At 44.3% G+C, this 17428-nt stretch overlaps 1 protein-coding gene across 2 annotated transcripts in view; it reads right to left on the reverse strand.

The window, feature by feature from the left end:
- The window catches only part of rnf103 (ring finger protein 103), a 75541-nt gene extending 65518 nt beyond the window's left edge, over positions 1–10023 (reverse strand). The window contains exons 1-2 of one of the 2 annotated variants that reach the window (XM_048532119.2): positions 9438–10021; positions 438–577 (exon numbers count right to left, since the gene is read on the reverse strand). In XM_048532119.2, the coding sequence (XP_048388076.1) occupies positions 438–577; positions 9438–9663 (366 nt within the window). In that variant the 5' untranslated portion in view covers positions 9664–10021. Of the gene's footprint in view, positions 1–437; positions 578–9437 lie in introns of both variants that reach the window. The other variant, XM_048532112.2, reaches the window with a different exon arrangement.
- Between the last annotated feature and the right edge of the window lie 7405 nt (positions 10024–17428).

Genomic DNA, 17428 nt, shown 5'->3' on the forward strand with positions numbered 1-17428 from the left:
ATTACTGTTATCTAAGTGCATCTTGATAACACTGACAATAAAACTGAATTGAAAATAGTGACTAGACTAGTCGAGGGTACTTAGCCAATTTGACTTGGACACACCTAGGCAATTTTCCACATTTATGCTACTATCTTCAAATAATACTTAGCTTCTTTGGCTGCCTTATTTATTAAAAAAAGTGATGACTATTGTTTAATTCACTATGTAAAATTTAGACAATAAAAATATCAAAAACAGAAATTGCTAGAGAAACTCAGCAGGTCTGGCAGCATCTGTGGAACAAGCTGAAAAGTCACTAGACTCTAAAGGTTAATTCTGCTTTCTCTCCATAGATGCTGCCAGACTTGCCAAATTTCTCCAGTAATTTCTGTTACAGATTTCTAGCATCCATGGTTCTTTGTTTTAGTTTGAAGAAAATAAAACAAAGTACGTACTTGGACCAGCCATATGCCATCTTTAGTGTCTTCCACTTGCTCGTAGAAATGCATCTCACCACTGAAGTTGGTGCTGGAGGTAGATTCCGTTGCTTCCTCTTCCCGAAGTGCAGAATAAAGCTCACCCTCCATCAAATCACCTGTAGCAACAAATATATCAAAAGACTTTCAAAAACTGCCCTCCACACTATCCACAACTCCACCAACCTTTGTGTCATTGGCAAACTTACTAACCCACCCTTCCACTTCCCCATCCGAGTCATTTATAAAGATCACAAAGAGCAGAGGTCCCAGAACAGATCCCTGCAGAACACCACTGGTCACTGAGCTCCAAGTTGAATAGTTCAAGTTCCAATAGCCAAGAATAGCTCCAACTTCAGCCATGATCATAATGAATGGTGGTGCTGGCTCGAAGGGCTGAATGGCCTAGTCCAGCACCTATTGTCTATTGAATAGCTGAAGGAACTGAAAATTTTTGCAAACGCCCCTTCTATTTCCTCCCTTGCAACACCAGTTCATCCAGTCATGGCAATTCATCTACTTTTAAGCCTGCCAGACTACTAAGAACCGCGGCACGGTGGCTCAGTGGTTAGCACTGCAGCCTCACAGCACCAGGGACCCGGGTTCGATTCCAGCCTCGGGCGACTCTCTGTGTGGAGTTTGCACATTCTCCCCATGTCTGCATGGGTTTCCTCCGGGTGCTCCGGTTTCCTCCCACAGTCCAAAAATGTGCAGGCTACGTGGATTGGCCATGCTAAATTGCCTGTAGTAATCGGGGTGTGTGGGTTATAGGTGGATGGGTCTGGGTGGGATATATCAAGGGGCGGTGTGGACTTGTTGGGCCGAAGGGCCTGTTTCCACACTGTAGGGAATCTAATCTAACCAATGCTAAATTTCCTTACTTGTATCACAGACCTTCTCCCTAATTTCTATACATATCCTTTCTCTCACTAGTGAACACTGACACAAATTATTCGTTTAGAATCCTACCTTGCCTCTATGCACTACCATGTCCCTTAATGGACTCCTTTCCTTGCTTTCCCTTGTGGTCCTTTTACCTTAATGTACTTGTCAAAAAAGCTAAGGATTTTCCTTTATTTTACCTGTCAGTAACTTTTCATGTTCCCACCTAGCTCACCTCATCTCGTTTAAGTTCTCTCTGGCATACTCTATACTCCATACAAACCTCTCCTGTTTTGGGCCCTCAGTATCTGTCATAAGGCTCCTTTTTTAAATCTTAACATAATGTTGAGCAGCCCTTGATACTCAGGGTTCACAGAATTTGACAGTACCGCTCCTTTTATTTATTGGAACATATTACCTTGTCCTGCTCATATTTCCTTCTTGAATGAATCCACATTTCTGGGACAGATTTATCTGAATGTATCTGCTGCCACTCTGGATGCTATCTGACAGTTGTGAATTCCAGTATTTTTTGTTTTTAGTACAGATTCCAATATCTGCAGTAATTTGCTCCTGCTCAGTGTAGTTCAGAGTCAATCACATTTTTTTTGGTTCCTGACTCAAATGTAAGGTAAGGCTGGCAGATTTCCTTCCCAATCAGTGGGCATATGTACAAGCTAAGTTTTTAAATCACTACTAGTGATGCCAGCTGCAATGCAATCAACTGCCCTTTAGACAATTCTGCATGGGTAATAATTGCTGGCACACCTATGAATATTAAAGAGAGAATCCAACTATTGTTCCTTGACAGTCAATTGCATTCCCATCACTAAATCCCCCCGCCATCAATATTGTGATGGTTACCATTGACCAGAAATTGAACTAGACTAGCCACAGCAATATTGTGACTACAAGAGGTCAGAGGAGAGGAATCCTGCAGCAAGTAACTCACTTCCTGATTCTCCAAAGTTTATCCAACACATTCAAGGCACAAGGCAGACGTCTAACGGAAAACTCTCCATTTTCCCAGATGAGTCAGCTCCAGCAACATTCATTAAGCTTGACACCAGCCAGGACAAACACTTGGCTTGCACCTTGGCATCATATCCAAAAAATATTTACTCCCTACATCACTGATACTCAGTAGCACAGCAGTGTGTTATCTATAAGGTACACTGCAGAAATTCACCCAGGCTCCTTACTGAGCACCTCCGAACCCATAACCCTCCAGAAAGACGAGGGCCTCAGATACTTGGAAAACTACAATGAAGTTCTCCTTCAAGCCATTCACCATCTTGGTAGAAATATATCATCATCCCTTCAGTGTTGCTGGCTCACAATCCTGAAATTCCCTCTTTAACAGAACTGCAGGTCTATCTAAACCAAATGGGCTGCAGAGGTTCAAGAAGGCACTGACCACCACCCTCAAGAACATTCTGCAAATGGGCAGTTAATTCTGCCCCAGCCAGTGATGCCACAAACTGTGAATGAGGAAAATTACAAATAACAATTTAAACTCTTAGCAAGTAACAGCAGAGGAAATAAGATTGAAATAATATTGCATATCCCATTCATAAATTATAATGTATAATAATTTTGGTTATTGTTTTTCTTTAGGCAAATGCAAGGTGGGACGTCTGAAGAGTTTAAAATGATTGTTTTCAATGTTAAACTCAAAGTAGCTAAGTATGCACACACCACCTGCTGCTAAAATTAAACTAAATTTGCTCCCTATAGTACACAACTTAACGGCAAACAAGGGGCAGGTGCAATACTCGTTTTCTGACAAACAGGTACGTCAATAGTTGAAGGCCCAACTTTAAATGACAAATTCATACTTGATTATCTTGATTCAAACCTGGAAATCTAACAGCTCAAGTCTTATCTCATATTACATGTTTAAACAGTGGTAGATCTCTGGACCAAGAGGCCTGAATCCCAAGACCCAACTGCTCCACACGTGTCTAATAGCATCTCCAGAACAGATTGATTAGAAAAATCTACATTTTTACATGATCTAGTTTCCCTAATTTGAGTTAAAGTAACTGGATATAATTTAAAAATGAGTCTGTGAAATTGTCTTCCTGAGATAGCAGTGGAAATAGTCACAACATTTTTAAGGCAGAGGTGAACGGTATCTTGGCCAACGAGGGGACGATTGAGGCAATCAGACCAGACATATCTTATTAAATGGTTGAGCAGGCTAGATAACCAAAAGGCTTACACCTGCTCCTAATTTGTAAGTTTGTTCAGGTAAATTTATGTTAGCGATAAAATATGATGGTAGGTAATGACCTAGTGATATTATCACTGGACAATTAATTCGAAGACCCACGTAACGTTCTGGGGGTAGAAGCTCAAATCCCGCAATAGAAGATGGTGGAATTTGAATTCAGTAAAAACCCAAAATGATGTTTACTGGTGAAACTGTTGCCAGATGTCAGAAAAACCCATCCAGTTCAATGTTCATTAGGGAAGGAAACTGCTATTCATACCTGGTCGGACCTATACGTGACTTTGGACACACAGCAGTGTGGTTGTCTCTTAACTAGTCACTGGGCAGTTAGGGGCGAACATTAAAAATGCTGGCCTGACCAGCAATTTACATCCTGCTAATGATTTAAGAAAAAAAAACTTTACAGTTCCAGGACAAAATCCCCCTGGTTCAATACTGCAAAAAACCTTTCAGCCACTGCTGGCAATTTTCCAAACTCTTAAAATTTCTCCATACCCCTTTCCTTTTACCTTCCATTTTGTCTTCGAAGTGTTTGGTGATTTTTATAGCAACAGACATTAAATTAGCAAAGCACAGCTATCAGCTATCTTTACAGTAGGTTGTACACACATTCCAAAAGTATTTCATTGTCTTCTCCCACACCTACAACAGAAAAACAAACATATATCCTCGGGCTACCATTTTCTGCCCATCCATCCCATTGCAATTAATTTTATACAAAGAAGAAAAGTTGTTCGCCTAAGGATGAGGCATAGTTTCAAGTGATGCAGCAGCGGGTACAGAATTTGCTGGCTTTGAGAGAAGTGCAAGTAGAGACAATCATTAATTACAAAACAGAGCTGGGTGGGCATCAGAGAGGAACAAATCTACAGGGCAATGTAATAAAATGTGAGGCTGGATGAACACAGCAAGCCAAGCAGCATCTCAGGAGCACAAAAGCTGACGTTTCGGGCCTAGACCCTTCATCAGAGAGGGGGATGGGGGGAGGGAACTGGCACCATCAAACCCGCAGACAAGGGTGGCGCAGTGGTAGTATGGCGTACTGACCTCTACATCGCCGAGGCCAGACGCCAACTCTCCGACACCACCTCCTACCGCCTCCTCGATCATGACCCCACACCCGAGCACCAAACCATCATCTCCAACACCATTCATGACCTCATCACCTCAGGGGACCTCCCACCCACAGCCTCCAACCTCATTGTTCCCCAACCCCGCACGGCCCGTTTCTATCTCCTTCCCAAAATCCACAAACCTGCCTGCCCTGGTCGACCCATCGTCTCAGCCTGCTCCTGCCCCACCGAACTCATCTCCACCTATCTGGACTCCATTTTCTCCCCTTTGGTCCAGGAACTCCCCACCTATGTCCGTGACACCACCCACGCCCTCCACCTCCTCCAGGACTTCCAATTCCCTGGCCCCCAACACCTCATATTCACCATGGACGTCCAGTCCCTGTACACCTGCATTCCGCATGGAGATGGCCTCAAGGCCCTCCGCTTCTTCCTGTCCCGCAGGCCCGACCAGGCCCCCTCCACCGACACTCTCATCCGCCTAGCGGAACTCGTCCTCACACTCAACAACTTCTCTTTTGACTCCTCCCACTTCCTACAGACTAAGGGGGTGGCCATGGGCCCCAGCTATGCCTGCCTCTTTGTAGGTTACGTGGAACAGTCCATCTTCCGCACCTACACAGGCCCCAAACCCCACCTCTTCCTCCGGTACATTGATGACTGTATCGGCGCCGCCTCTTGCTCCCCAGAGGAGCTCGAACAGTTCATCCACTTCACCAACACCTTCCACCCCAACCTTCAGTTCACCTGGGCCATCTCCAGCACATCCCTCACCTTCCTGGACCTCTCAGTCTCCATCTCAGGCAACCAGCTTGTAACTGATGTCCATTTCAAGCCCACCGACTCCCACAGCTACCCAGAATACACCTCCTCCCACCCACCCTCCTGCAAAAATTCCATCCCCTATTCCCAATTCCTCCGCCTCCGCCGCATCTGCTCCCACGATAAGACATTCCACTCCCGCACATCCCAGATGTCCAAGTTCTTTAAGGACCGCAACTTCCCCCCCACGGTGATTGAGAACGCCCTTGACCGCGTCTCCCGCATTTCCCGCGACACATCCCTCACACCCCGCCCCCGCCACAACCGCCCCAAGAGGATCCCCCTCGTTCTCACACACCACCCTACCAACCTCCGGATACAACGCATTATCCTCCGACACTTCCGCCATTTACAATCCGACCCCACCACCCAAGACATTTTTCCATCCCCACCCCTGTCTGCTTTCCGGAGAGACCACTCTCTCCGTGACTCCCTTGTTCGCTCCACACTGCCCTCCAACCCCACCACACCCGGCACCTTCCCCTGCAACCGCAGGAAATGCTACACTTGTCCCCACACCTCCTCCCTCACCCCCATCCCAGGCCCCAAGATGACATTCCACATTAAGCAGAGGTTCACCTGCACATCTGCCAATGTGGTATACTGCATCCACTGTACCCGGTGCGGCTTTCTCTACATTGGGGAAACCAAGCGGAGGCTTGGGGACCGCTTTGCAGAACACCTCCGCTCAGTTCGCAACAAACAACTGCACCTCCCAGTCGCAAACCATTTCCACTCCCCCTCCCATTCTCTTGATGACATGTCCATCATGGGCCTCCTGCACTGCCACAATGATGCCACCCGAAGGTTGCAGGAACAGCAACTCATATTCCGCCTGGGAACCCTGCAGCCATATGGTATCAATGTGGACTTCACCAGTTTCAAAATCTCCCCTTCCCCCACTGCATCCCTAAACCAGCCCAGTTCATCCCCTCCCCCCACTGCACCACACAACCAGCCCAGCTCTTCCCCCCCCACCCACTGCATCCCAAAACCAGTCCAACCTGTCTCTGCCTCCCTAACCGGTTCTTCCTCTCACCCATCCCTTCCTCCCACCCCAAGCCGCACCCCCAGCTACCTACTAACCTCATCCCACCTCCTTGACCTGTCCGTCTTCCCTGGACTGACCTATCCCCTCCCTACCTCCCCACCCACACCTTCTCCACCTATCTTCTTTACTCTCCATCTTCGGTCCGCCTCCCCCTCTCTCCCTATTTATTCCAGTTCCCTCCCCCCATCCCCCTCTCTGATGAAGGGTCTAGGCCCGAAACGTCAGCTTTTGTGCTCCTGAGATGCTGCTTGGCCTGCTGTGTTCATCCAGCCTCACATTTTATTATCTTGGAATCTCCAGCATCTGCAGTTCCCATTACCCCAAATCTACAGGGCTACAGGATACAGGTGAGGGAATGCAGAGAGGGAATGGGATTGACTACGGCATGGTACAGAAAACTGGATTGAATCATTGAGCTGAAGATTTTCCCCGTGCCACATGACTTGAAAACTCCATTCTATTGTAAGGTATACAATTTCAAACTGATTACCTCAATCCAAAAGTAAATAAAAGTGACTTCAACATCTAAAATCTAAAGTTGACATATAAAATCTAACTTTTAAAAAAACTTGAAATAAAAGCTGAATTTTTAAACAGCTATCAAAATGGACAATTTTATCCCTGAACTACTCAAGCCTTTAAGATGGCATCATTACTTAAGCATAGATTTTAATGCATTTGCACTTTGACCAGACATTCTAATGCTAACAATAGCGAAGAGTCACGCTAACAAGGATATAGTTCCGAAAAAAAACTCATTAACACAATATGATATCACCCACAAATGGGGGAACAAAATCAAATGCAGCAACTCTTAAACCTATGTAAACTCTGAAAACATTAAAAAAATCAAATGCCAAAAATAATTTTCAATACAATTCTCCTTTAACAACTATTGATAAACAACTTATTGCCAATGTTAGATAACAAGGTGGAGAGCTGGATGAACACAACAGGCCAAGTAGCATCAGAGGAGCAGGAAAGCTGACATTTCAGGCCTAGACTATGCTGATTAGGTACATTTCAATAACAAGAAACATCATACAAGACTCTAGTACTTTTTTTAAAAAAGGACAGAAAATACTGGAAATAACTGTTCTGAAAGCTTTAGCACATAAGAACTGGGAGGAGGAAGCAATTCAGCACCATGGCCTGCAGATGCTGGAGGATCCGAGATAACAAGGTGTAGAGCTGGATGAACATAGCAAGCCAAGCAGGAAAGCTGATCTTTCAGGCCTAGATTTTCTGATGAAGGATCTAGGCCCAAATGTCAGCTTTCCTGCTCCTCTGATGCTACTTGGCCTGCTGTGTTCATCCAGCTCTACACCTTGTTATCTCAGCACCATGGCCTGCTCTGTCATTCAATGCGATTGTGGCTGATCTCATCTTGCCCTCAAATCCATCATGCTTGCACTCCATAACTTTTCAGCCATTACTAATTAAAATTCTATTTCCTTTAATTTACTCAATATCCTGTGATCCACTGCACTCCAGGGTTGTGAATTCCCCTCAACAACTTTGCACAACACTTTGGGAGAAGCAATTTCTCAACTGTTTTGAATCTGCTATCCCTTACCCTAAAATTACAACCTCTCATTCTAGATGTTACCTCTTGTGGGACAAGATCTCCATCAACTTTCCAATTACCTCAACAATATATACCTCAATGAGATCTCTTATTGTTCTAAATAAGAGACAGCACAGGCTTAAACTGCTCAATCTCTCTTCATGAGAAAAAGAACCTTCTCTGCTCTGCCTCCAATGCAATCACTCGTTAACGTTTCAGGTCTGAGATACATTGTGTGGAGCTGGATGTACACTGCAGGCCAGGCAGCCTCAGAGGAGCAGGAAAGCTGATGTTTCAGGTCTGGAGCCTTTTTCAGAAATTTCTGAAAACTCCTTTCTGAAAGAATTCAAGAAGCAGGCTATTAATAAACACATTGAACTCGACCCCCATATGCATTCCACTACGAAGGAAACCCGGAAGTGAGGCAATCCATCACAACAGACCCCACAGTTTAAAAACCAGGCGGGAAAACACAACAATGCTTCATCAGAGGCGGCACTTACCCGGCATGGTAATGAAATGTCTATGGAACAACAAAACAGCTCGGCGAGCCAACCAACCTCAACACCCACAACCCAAGCTACAGGTCTACTCCAAAACCTTAGAGATCCCACTATCTCTAAATGTTTCAAATCTGAGACTTTTCATTCAGACCAATGAACAGTCATTGATCTGAAATTTCAGCAACATTTCTCCCAATGGATATTACTTGACTTGTTGAGTTCGTTCAGCATTTTCTGATTTTTAGCACCTGTGGTATTTTGCTTTCATGTTTGTACTTTAAAACAATCTATGATGACCAGAAGTAAATAAACACTTAAGGACCAGGATCAAAACATAAAAGATTTCCAACACCACAAAATAAAACGTAGCTGAAATAGCCAAATTATTCCTTCTTGAACGACAAATGAATATTGTGTGGGTTCAGCCAGCTTTGGAGAGAGAATTTCCCCATGACCACCATCACCTGAATATTTAGAATAAAAATGTAGAATACACTCTGCAAGTCTGGTAGCATCTAAATGGAGGAAAGGGGGCAAACGTGAAAGAATTCACAGCACCTTTGAAAACAGTCTGTCTGGCAACATCTTTGGGCAGAAAACAGAATTAACGTTTCAGGTCCAATGACCTTCTTTAGAACTGACTATAGCTAGGAACGGGTTGGCATATACGCACAATCTCTTCCTGGCTACGATGAGTTCTTAACAGGTGCTGGACCCGAAACGTTAACTCTGCTTTCTCTCTACGAATACTGTCAGATTTGTTGTGTTTCTTTTTTCCAGCAAATTGTTTTTTTTTTATTTCTGCATCCGCAGCATTTTTTTTAAAAAACAGTCTGATTCGTTACCTGATTTCTGCACCAGCTCCCGGACATCCTTCTTCTCGGGCAGGCCCGCGTAGCAGATTCCCCTGCACTCCAGAATGGTGCGGAGCTTCTTGAAGCTCAGAGCCACGGGATCCACCAGCTGCGTAGCGAACACCCCGGTCTCATACCACACGATGGCTTCGAAAAAGCGAGCCAGCACGAAGAGGACGAGGAAGTAGAGAAGCAGGAAGAAAAGCTTGAGCCACATCTTCGAAGCAGACTGATTACTGACGACGGTGACGATAATGATGATGATGATGATGATGGATCTCAAACCGAACCCTCCTGGAGTTGTCCCGACATCAACAACATCTCAATCACCCATTCGCCTTTCGGGGTCTTTTTTTTCCCTCTGGAATATATTCCCGCCCCCTTGCCAAATCTCCTCACGGACCTAATTTTTCTCACACACAGATTTACGTCGGCAATTGCCTGTCTCCTTCCAATTGCTCATCGAGTCAGTATTTGTCGCTCTCCTGATTTCAGGCCCACTTCAGAACCATCTTCACGGCCCGGCACCAGACGCCCGCAAAATACAAAGTGCGCTTGCGCACCGAAAGGCTGACCTCACTGGATGACGCGGTAATCTCATTTGCATACAGTTTAGTAATTATGTTTGCTGTGTAATGACGCGCCTCTAATTTGCATGTTGCTTGTTAATTATGTATGCTGTTTATGACGCAATGTTTATTTGCATGACGCTTATCATACACTGATACATCTTATATTCCATTGGAAGGTAACGTTATTTGCATTTTTATTATTCGTATTTAAATACGTTGTGACGCGCAGTGGGAGAGATGGCCAATGAAGAGCTGTTCAGAGATAATGGGAACTGCAGATGCTGGAGGATCCGAGATAACAAAGCGTGAAGCTGGATGAAGCAGGCCAAGCAGCATCTCAGGAGCACAAAAGCTGACATTTCGGGCCTAGACCCTTCATCAGAGAGGGGGATGGGGAGAGGATTCTGAAATAAATAGGGACAGAGGGGGAGGCAGACTGAAGATGGATAGAGGAGAAGATAGGTGGAGAGGAGAGTATGCGGGTGGCATCATTATGGCACTACAGGCGGCCTAGGATGGACATTTCGTCTAAGGAATGGGAGGAGGAGTTGAAATGATTCATTGCCACGGAGTGCAGTGGAGGCCGGGACATTAAATGTCTTCAGGGCAGAGATTGATAAATTCTTGATCTCACAAGGAATTAAGGGCTATGGGGAGAGTGCAGGGAAATGGAGTTGAAATGCCCATCAGCCATGATTAAATGGCGGAGTGGACACGATGGGCTGAATGGGCCTTACTTCCACTCCTATGTCTTATGGTCTTAAGTAGATAAATGGCAACGTTGAGCAGACCTTGTAAAATGTTCTCCGTCATCTGCTGAAAAATTACATAGGCTGACTATACCCCAAATGGCAGTCTCATATATTGGTACAAGCCATTATGTGTATTAATTGTAGCACACTTCTGGGAATTCTCATCCAGCCGCAAATGCAAGTACGCATGGTTCATATCCAGCTTCTGCATATAAAGTCTCTATGTCAGGGATTGGTTATTTATCCCGCTGCAAAAAGCAGCTTGTCATTTGTTTAAAATCTCCCTGAGGCAAACTGACCCACTAAGCTTGACAATCAGTATGACCAGTGTTGCCTGTTCTGCAAACTGTAGTGATTTGATGATTCTTTCGCTTTCCAGCCTTGTGATTTTTGCTTCTACTTTTGCCTGTTAAGGCAAATGGCACTGGACAGGTCTTGTAGAATCGTGGAATTGCTTCCTGGTCACCACGCAAGATGGCCTTCACTCCTCTGAAAGTCCCTAGACCTTCCTGAAAATGGATGTTTAGGATGTTGAAAGGACATTTCCTCTTGAATTGAATTAGATTTATTGTTACATGTACGCACATGAGTACAGTGAAAAGTTTACAATTGGCCATTTTTGGCACCATAGATCATAGAACCGCTGCAGTGTGGAAACAGGCCATTCAGCCCAACAAGTCCACACCGCCCCTCCAAAGAGCATCCCACCCACACCCATTCGCCTACTCCTGCATTTCCCTTGTCTAATCCATCTAACCTAAACGTCCCTGGACACAATGGGCAATTGAGCATAGCCAATCCACCTACCCTGCACATCTTTGGACCGTGAAAGGAAATTGGAGCTCCCAGAGGAAACCCACCCAGTCATGGAGAGAATGTGCAAACTCCACACAGACAGTTACCCAAGGCTGGGATTGAACCTGGGTCCCTGGTGCTGTGAGGCAGCAGTGTGAAGCATTGAATCACTGTGCTGCCATCTTAGGTACAAACCTACCTAGGTACAGAATCTTAGGCACAAAGTGGAAAATGTAAGGAAAAAAACACTTAATAAGTTATACATTACTGTCTTTGTTTCTAAAAGGTAGAAAAACAAAGAAACATGGTTAACAGTTCAACACCACAGTACATAAGCCATGCTGGGCTCACACTCCTCAGAGGGCTTGAACTCCCTCACTTTGGACTCAACCTTGACCCTGCAACCACCCCAGGCAGCCTATTCTTGCTGCGTTGCAGCCTGTTCCTGCTCCCACTCTCGCTGCCTGCCGTTTTGGGCTGCCTGCTCCCACTCTCACCGACAGCCTCTGATCACCCCAGGCTCCGGCCTCCGCTGTCACAGCTGGCCGCCTTGGCATGCCTGATCCCGCTCTTGCTGATGACCACTAGCCACCCTGGGCTCCTGCTCTTGCTCTTGTCACCAGCAGGAGAATCTAGAATTAGGGGTCATGGTTTTTAAATAAGTGGATGTCCTTTTAAAACAGAAATGAGGATTTTTATTCTCTCTCTCTCAGTGGGTTGTGAATCGTTGGAAATCCCTTCCTCAAAAGGCAGTGGATGCAGAATCTTTAAATATTTTTAAGGCAGAGGTAGATAGATTCTAGATTATGAAGGGATTGAAAGATTATTGGTGATATGCCAGAATATAGAGTTCAGATTAAAATTAGATCAGCCATGATCATACTGATTGGCAGAGCATTGCTTGAAAAGCCAAATAACCTACACCTGCTTCTGGCTTCTATGTTCCTATTCTTTTTCCTCTTGTGTACTTGTCTAATTTCCTCTTGAAAGCATCTAAACTGTTTACCTCGACCATGTCCCATAGTGGTGAATTTCATATACAAAAATATTAAGAAAATAATGTCCATGTTCTTTCTGTCTGTGAAGAACAGGGCTTCGTATATATAGCTTCCAGTACATACAAGTGCACCTCACTGCCAAATTGACTGTCAACTTCACTCTTCTAAACTCTAATGGATAATCTGTTTAACCTTTCCTCAAGAAATAAACCCTTCACTCCAGGAATCAGTCAACTGAATCTCCTCTTATAACTGCTGCCAAAAAAATTGTTGACTGTACAGAATGTAAGGAAAATTAGTAATCCTAACAATTAATTGGTGCCCATAAAGCCAACTAATAATGACTCTTCTTCATGTGTCCACCACATTCCAAACAAGGTGCCTTAACTATTCATCCTGCCCCCTTGACCTGTCCGTCCTCCCTGAACTGACCTATCCCCTCCCTAACTCCCCACCTACACTCACCTTTACTGGCTCCCTCCCCGCCTCTTTGACCTGTCTGTTTCCTCTCCACCTATCTTCTCCTCTATCCATCTTCTTTTCGGCTCCCCCCTCTCCGTATTTATTTCAGAACCCCTTTCCCCTCCCCCATTTCTGAAGAAGGGTCTAGGCCTAAAACATCAGCTTTCCTGCTCCTCTGATTCTGCCTGACCTGCTGTGCTCATCCAGCTCTACACCTTGTTATCTCAGATTCTCCAGCATCTGCAGTTCCTACTATCTCTGCCTTAACTAGTATCTCATACTTTCAGTACTTTTCTGTTTTGCCCATGGATAGAAAAGAAGAAAAACAAAACATTATTTAAATGGAGAGAAACTACAGAATGCTGAGTTTCAGAGGGATCTGGGTGTGTTAGTCCATGAATCACAAAAGTTTAGCGTGGAAGAATAGTAAGTTCTGTACTTAGACAGGCAAATGGAATGTTGGGCTATCATAGCAACAAATATAAAAATAGGAAAGTATTACTACAGCTGTAACAAATTTTTTGCTCTTATTTCAGGAGCAATGGATTGGGGACAGGTCAGCAAAGGTTCACCAGACTGATTCCTGAGATGAGAAGTATTGTCTTATGAGAGGTTAAGCAAGTTGGGTTAAATACTAATGGGAATTTAGAATTTAAATATTTAAAAAGAGAGAGAGGTATAAGTGAATGTACACCCCTTAGAGAATAATGCTGGGGAAATATGATGAGTAACCAGGAACTGGCAGCGGTGTTAAACAAATACTTTGCAACAATCGTCACAGTAGTGGGTACTAATAGTATCTCAAAAATGCTGAACAGTCAAGGGACTAAAGGGGGGAAGGAAATAAACAAAGTGACTGTCATTGTAGAAAAAAAGTACCTGAGAAACTACTGGGGCTAAAGGCCAGTAAGTCACCTGCCACTGATGGGTTGCATCCTAGGATTTTAAAGGAAGTAGTTGCAGGGGAAGTGCTTGCAATGATAGAAATCTTCCGGGAATCTCTAGATTTTGCCAATGTCGCACCCTCATTCAAAAAAGGAGACAAGAAGCAGGAGGCAACACCTGGTGGTATTGTTGATGGACTGTTAATCCAGACACCCAAGTTATGTCTTGTAGACCTGGGTTTGAATCCTACTGTGAATTCAATAAAAATCTCCAAAGTGAGTCCATTAATCACCACAATGATTGTTGGGAAAATACCCACCTGGTTCACTCATGTTCTTTAGGAAATGAAGCTGTAAGCCTTACCTAGTCTAGCTGATATGTGAAGCTAGACCCACAGTAATGTGAGATAATCAGAGCTGGACGAACACAGCAGGCCAAACAGCATCAGAGGAGCAGGAAGGCTGACATTTTGGGCCTAGACCCTTCTTCAGAAATGTGGTTGACTCTTAACTGCTGTCTGGACAGTTACGGATGGGCAATAAATGCTGACCTAGCCAGCAATATTCTCACCCTGTGAATGAATAAAAATACATAAAAGGCGTTTGATAAGGTACCACACATTAGACAATTTACTAAGTGTGTTAGAGATAATGGGAACTGCAGGTGCTGGAGAATTCCAAGATAATGAAATGTGAGGCTGGATGAACACAGCAGGCCAAGCAGCATCTCAGGAGCACAAAAGCTGACGTTTCGGGCCTAGACCCTTCATCAGAGAGGGGGATGGGGAGAGGAAACCAGTTCCCTCTCCCCATCCCCCTCTCTGATGAAGGGTCTAGGCCCGAAACGTCAGCTTTTGTGCTCCTGAGATGCTGCTTGGCCTGCTGTGTTCATCCAGCCTCACATTTTATTATCTTAATAAGTGTGTTCTCTGGTGATCTGGGCAGTAATTTATCATGGATAGAGGATTGGCTAACTAAAGAAGTTGGGATAAGGGAGAAATTTTCAGGATGAAAACCAGTAACTAGTTGCAGGGATCAGTCCAGGGCCACAATTAGTCACAATGCATATTCACAACTTGGATAACAGTAGTGAATGTAGTATTTGAGATAACACGGTGTGAAGTTGGATGAACACAGCAGGCCAAACAGCATCAGGGGAGCAGGAAAGTTTGACATTTCGGGTTAAGACCCTTCTTCAGAAATGGGGGCGGACAAGGGGATTCTGAAATAAATAGGAAGTGGGGGAGGCAGATAGAAGATGGATAAAGGAGAAGATAGGGTGAAAGGGGACAGACAGGTCAAAGAGGCGGTGTTAGAGCCAGTGAAGGTGAATGTAGGTGGGGAGTTAGGGAGGGTATAGGTCAGTCCAGGGAGGATGGACAGGTTGGGGGGGGCGGGATGAGGTTAGTGGGTAGGAGATGGGGGTGGGGCTTGAGGTGGGAGGAATGGTTAGGGAGGCGGAGACTAGTTTGGCTGGTTTTGGGATGTGGTCGAGGGGAGGGGAGATTTTGAACCTTGTGAAGTCCACATTGATACCCTTGGACTGCAGGGTTCCCAAGAGAAATATGAGGTGCTTTCCCTGCATCTTTCTGATGGTGTCATTGTGGCAATGCAGGAGGCCCAGGATAGACATGTTGTCTAAGGACAAAGGGGGTGGGGAGGGGGTTGAAATGGTTTGCGACTGGGAGGTGTAGTTGTTTGTTGTGAACTGAGCGTAGATGTTCTGCAAAGCGGTCCCCAAGCAATCCTACTATCTCTGTGAATGTAGTATTGCCACATTTGCAGATGACACAAAAATAGGTGGGAAAGCAAGGAGTGAGGATGACACAGAGTGTACTGAGGGATTGAGTGAAGTGATTAAGTTAAAAATTTGTGAGATGGAATGTAACGTGGGAAAGTGCAGGAAAAAGTAGAACTAAATACTACTTAAATAGGAAAAGATGGCAAAAAGTCACAGGGATTTGGAGGTCCTCGTGCATGAATCACAAAAACTGGCATCCATATTTAGCAGGTAATAGGAAAGTCAATTGACTGTTGACCTTTATTTCAAAGGGGTTGGAACATAAAAATAGTGAATCCTGCTAAAACTAAATAAGGCACTAGTCAGACTGAATAGTTTTAGTCCCCTTACCTAGGGAAAGATACACTGCAGTGGATGTCATCCAGAGAAGGTTCCCTAGATTGATACTGAGTAGGGAGGGACTTTTCTAATGAGGAGAGTTTGAGTAGGTTGGGCTTGTATGCTTTGGAGTTTAGAAGAATGAGGAGACCTTATTAAAACATACAAGATTCTTAGAGGGCTTGATAAGATAAATACAGACAGGTTGTTTTCCCTTGTAAGAGAGTTTAGGATCCAAGGGCATAATCTCTAAATAAGGGGTGCCTATTTAAGACAGAAGAAGTTTTTTTCAAGTCTGTGAATCTGTGGAATTCTTTATCCAAGTGTTGATTTTAGGGTTTTTCTGTAAGCACAGTTAATTCATATGGGCAGTTGACAATGTGTTGTAGTTTGCTGACAGTTTATTGACTTTATAATAAGCAGCAGTTTAGATCTGATATGTCAGTTAGTAGATAAATTTACAACCATGACAATCAGGATGGTTTACCAATACCACAGAACAGGTTGTTGGTGCAGATTAGTCTTATTAAAGTTGTGAAAGCACCATCCTATTCTCTCGTCAAGGTGTAAGGGAACTTTTCTCTGAGTCTCCTCTCCTTTTGTTATACCATCTAAGAAGACAGGTCTTTTTAAGACCTTCTCATAAGGACTGCTGCCGACAAGGACTGCCTGATGAGCACTGTTCCCTGCCCCTGTGCACTTGTGTATACACCCTATTTCTAGGATGGCTGTTATGGTGCAGTTGTGGAGTCTCTACCTCTTAGCCAGGAGGCCCAATTTCAAGTTCCACCTGCTGCAGAGGCAAATAATAACCTCCCTGAAGAGGATGATTAGAAAATATCCACCATATTTCTAACGGCTCGTAACTTACACTGTATTAATCAATTGCTGAATGCTTTTGGCCAATGAACTGCTACCCACTATGTCAGATGACTGTTGCCCCTTTGCCCACCTCCATTTGAAAGTTGGTTTTCATTTGTTCTAAGAACAAAACCGCTTTATTTTTGAAAGTACTACACTCAAAGCAGAGTAGTGTAGTACCTGGTAAACCATTTGTTTATGCTTGCTGGATACTATCAGAACACAGTCAAATGAAGTCTTATGCTATTCAGGAAATAATAAATATGGAATATTAAAAGCAAGTTTTAAAATGGGATCCCATTTCCAACACAGGTTGGAATACAGTTGAGTATACCACCACACTCCTGATTTGTGTCCTGTACATGGGGACAACTTCAGGGGGGCAAGAGGTGAGTTACTCACCACAGAATTTCCAGTCTCTGACCTCCTCTTGTAGCCACAGTACTTGCATGGTTGGTCCACTTCAATTTCAGGTCTTTGTTAACTCAAAGATGTTGACAATAGGAGAATAAGAGATGGTAATACAATTAAAATAAAGG

The sequence above is a fragment of the Stegostoma tigrinum genome, chromosome 1, assembly GCF_030684315.1.
Source record: "Stegostoma tigrinum isolate sSteTig4 chromosome 1, sSteTig4.hap1, whole genome shotgun sequence".
Lineage (NCBI taxonomy): Eukaryota > Metazoa > Chordata > Chondrichthyes > Orectolobiformes > Stegostomatidae > Stegostoma > Stegostoma tigrinum.